Source organism: Psammomys obesus, unplaced genomic scaffold (genome assembly GCF_907164565.1).
Source record: "Psammomys obesus unplaced genomic scaffold, mPsaObe1.curated_primary_1811, whole genome shotgun sequence".
Classification (NCBI taxonomy): domain Eukaryota; kingdom Metazoa; phylum Chordata; class Mammalia; order Rodentia; family Muridae; genus Psammomys; species Psammomys obesus.
In genome coordinates this window covers 1-3,234 of record NW_026591578.1, presented here as the reverse complement: position 1 = coordinate 3,234, position 3,234 = coordinate 1, and the positions used below count along the sequence as shown (strand labels likewise).

The following is a 3,234-nucleotide window of genomic DNA, read 5'->3' as shown; positions in this document are numbered from 1 at the left end:
ACACCAACCAAACAAAAAACAAAACAAAACTGAATAAGAGTATGTATTAGCCTGTCACCCACTTTACCTAGTTTATTGTCACTGCATATCCTTATTTTTGGAGACAGAGAGAGAGAGAGACTTGTAATTGCACCCAGAGTCTTGCACACACCAGGCAAACACTCTACCACTAAGCTTTATCTCCAGGCCCCTAGTTAATTCTCTCCTCCCCTCCCTTCTTTGGTGATGACTTCTTGCCTGGCTTCTGGTTTACTGACAAGGCTTTAGTCCCAGATCCATTTGTCCCAGAGTGTTAGAGTGGGGACTACTTGATATTCCATGGCCAGCTACATCTTGAAGGAGGAGCCTCCCTATTCTCCATAAGAATTTTTTTAAACTAAGGAAGATTTTAGACTCCTCCCTAACCTCTCCTTGGTTATAGGGGTGAATGGACAGGATGGTAAGATAGGTCAAGGATGTTGGCTGCCAAGAGGCTTAGGAATGTGCTAGTAATTATTATAAATGGACCCCACTCAGTGAAGTGCCTGCATGCTGTATGAATGTATGCAGGGGTGGAAGGTGCTGGGACATTTGCAAACGAGAGAGAATACTTTGTTTTACCTATTTAATCATATAGTTTATTAACTGATACATATTTAGCCAAAGGTTGGGGGTCAAACCCGCAGCTTACAGCTAGTTCTTAGTTCTTTATTTTTCAAAGACTAATCTATAGTCCTCACTTTACCCTCCACCAAGTGTAACTTTTAAATTCTTCCTTTTACACATTCCATGTACAAAGTGAAAAACCAACCCCCAAGACCATGACTGTTCTCTATTAGTGACAAAATATATTTCCTTATCACCTTGTCAAGGACAAGGTCTCCAGTGTATGTCTGCCACCCTTGGCCCTCGGTTTGCAGCTGACCTTTGCGAATGTATTCTCCAAACTCAGCGAGGGCTGTGGTGTTGGATTTCTCAGGGCTGAAAGACACTGTGGGAATCTGGATGGCACCTGTCAAGATTCAGCAGTCAAAGGATTAAAGTTGACAGAGGTTGCATGTTTCTAATAAAGAAATCTGAAACCATAGCTGAATGTGGCAGGCCACACCTGTAATTCCAGCTCCTTGGAGGAGCAGGAAACGGTTTCAACGAAGAAAAAACCAAAAATGAATGAATGAATAAATAAATAAAATTGAAATTTAAACCTTTTGAGGGTCAGCGTGACATTAAGAAGATTTGAATTTTAGAGTACTTGGGCTTTGTTGATGCTTTTAAGCCATGCTGTTGCTATGAGGTCTCTTGGCAAACTTTTGTTTTCTTCTGTGCAAAGGGACTCAGCTACAACCTACAGGCTTGCAGAGGTCTATTGCGTCATGCTCTGGGAAAACTCTTCCCAGCTCCTCACTCCATGATATGCACAAACTATCTCCCACTAGAGGTTAGCATTTGGACCCTGTGTTGGCCTGCAAATGTTTGCATAGGCAGTTTTTATTGATCCACTACTCAATGAACGGAAAAGAGGAGTTGAGCCCAGTGGTCACAACGCATGCCATGAACCTACAAATATGCTCTTCTTTCTTCTGAAAGGCGCAGACTTAAGCCAATGAGTTAGTTGCCTTGTTAAGTCCTCGTTTAAGGGGGGAGCTAATTACATATTCCACCCGAGGAACAATATATTCTCCGCTGACTCTAAAACAGCACTGAGAGCCCAGTCCTTGCTGGAATCCTGGGGAAGATCATTTAAACCAAGCAAATCAGTTTTGTTTTCATGCACCGCAGAGATATAAAAAGTCAAAAGATATAAAAGGTTCAAAGTACTACAAATACTGTTGGAGGCAGGTAGGGGCAGGGTGGATGCGGGCTATGCTGAGAAAGTGGAGCCTTCAGGATAGGCAAGGGAACACGGACTCGAATGGTGTGCTAGATCAGTTGCACGGTGTCCCGAAGGCGTGCGGGAACGCTGGAACTCTGGCCTGATCAGAGAGCAGTCCCAACGCAGACGGAGACAGTCCCGGGCTGACGGGGAACTGAGGGACCCACATCTGAGCACAAGAGGGCGGAGGTTCACCTTTCAGCGCCTCTTTAATAGCCATGCACTCCTCCTCGCTGAACTGGGAAGGGATCCTCGGCGCCCCCCGAATTTCTCTGCTCCTAGAGTCGGTGGATCCGGAGACGCAGGCGAGAAAGAGCAGGAGTGCAGTTACCTGGGCCGGCAAGTTAGCAACCCGCCCAGCCATGTTTGTCGGGAGGCACTGTCAATCTGGCTGCAGTTTGGACCTAGAAGCCTATTGCCTGAATCGCCGCTGACCAATCATCGCTTGGCCTGGATGGCAGCCAGCCAACCAACAGAACGACCCGCCCCTGCCCCAGGAGGCCTCTTTAGGGGTGTGTGGTTTCGCTTGAGAGTAGAGTCAGCAAGCAAACTGAAAGATCTGGGCTTGCCCTCTCTTTATCTGCTTTGAGATACTGCAAATGATTCATTTGCTGTATGAGAGAAAACTCGTTAAGTGTGTGTGTAATTTTTGACTCCTAGTCCCTAGGTTCTGTGGAGGAACTCAGTGAGTTACAGCTTTAATTTCACCGAAAACTGCAACAGAATGGCTGTTGATAGGTAGTGCTTTGACATACCAGCTCCATAGACTTTGCTCCTGTTTTGAACCCTTTCTTAGCATAACCATACACCATAATGTGAAAAGAATGGAATCTACTTGTAGCGGAGAGGTGATCTTGCGTCTTTCTTAAGGGCTAATCCAATACTACAGGTTCCCAAAGCTTTGAGATTTAAGCTTGCCTGCACTGGGGTTTTCCTTTTAAACGCTAACGAATGGTCCCCAAGTTTCTGTTTGAGTATATTCTTTGTCCTCAAGCTTCCATTCGTGATGGCTCTTAAATTCTTTTATTAAAGACACCAAGAACCCCAAGAGGAGACTGGAAAATTTTCAGGTATAATACGATGCCGCTGCTGGGACTCTGAACATTTTCTGGTAACAGGTCTTTCCTTTCTTTTAATTCTTTAATTGACAGAGAAAATGAAACCCAGTCCTGTGCCCCTAGACAGCATCAGATATGTTTCATTATGACATTTTATACATGTATGTAGAATGTTTTTTAAATCAAATTTACTCCCAACATCCTCTCTTGTCTCCCTCTCACACCCACTGATCACCTTGTTGTTCCAACTAATCTCCCTCTGTTATGTGTGCATGCGTGTGTGTGCATGTGTGTGTGTGTGTGTGTGTGTGTGTGTGTGTGTGT

At 44.8% G+C, this 3,234-nt stretch overlaps 1 protein-coding gene across 1 annotated transcript; it reads right to left on the bottom strand.

Moving 5' to 3' along the window:
- Positions 1–904: 904 nt before the first annotated feature.
- Positions 905–2,225, bottom strand: LOC129679479 (N-fatty-acyl-amino acid synthase/hydrolase PM20D1-like; the record flags this gene model as incomplete). The annotated part of the gene is given in 2 exon segments (XM_055610660.1): positions 905–991; positions 2,048–2,225. Coding segments are annotated over 2 exon segments (256 nt in total), but the record flags the coding sequence as incomplete, so codon positions are not given.
- Between the last annotated feature and the right edge of the window lie 1,009 nt (positions 2,226–3,234).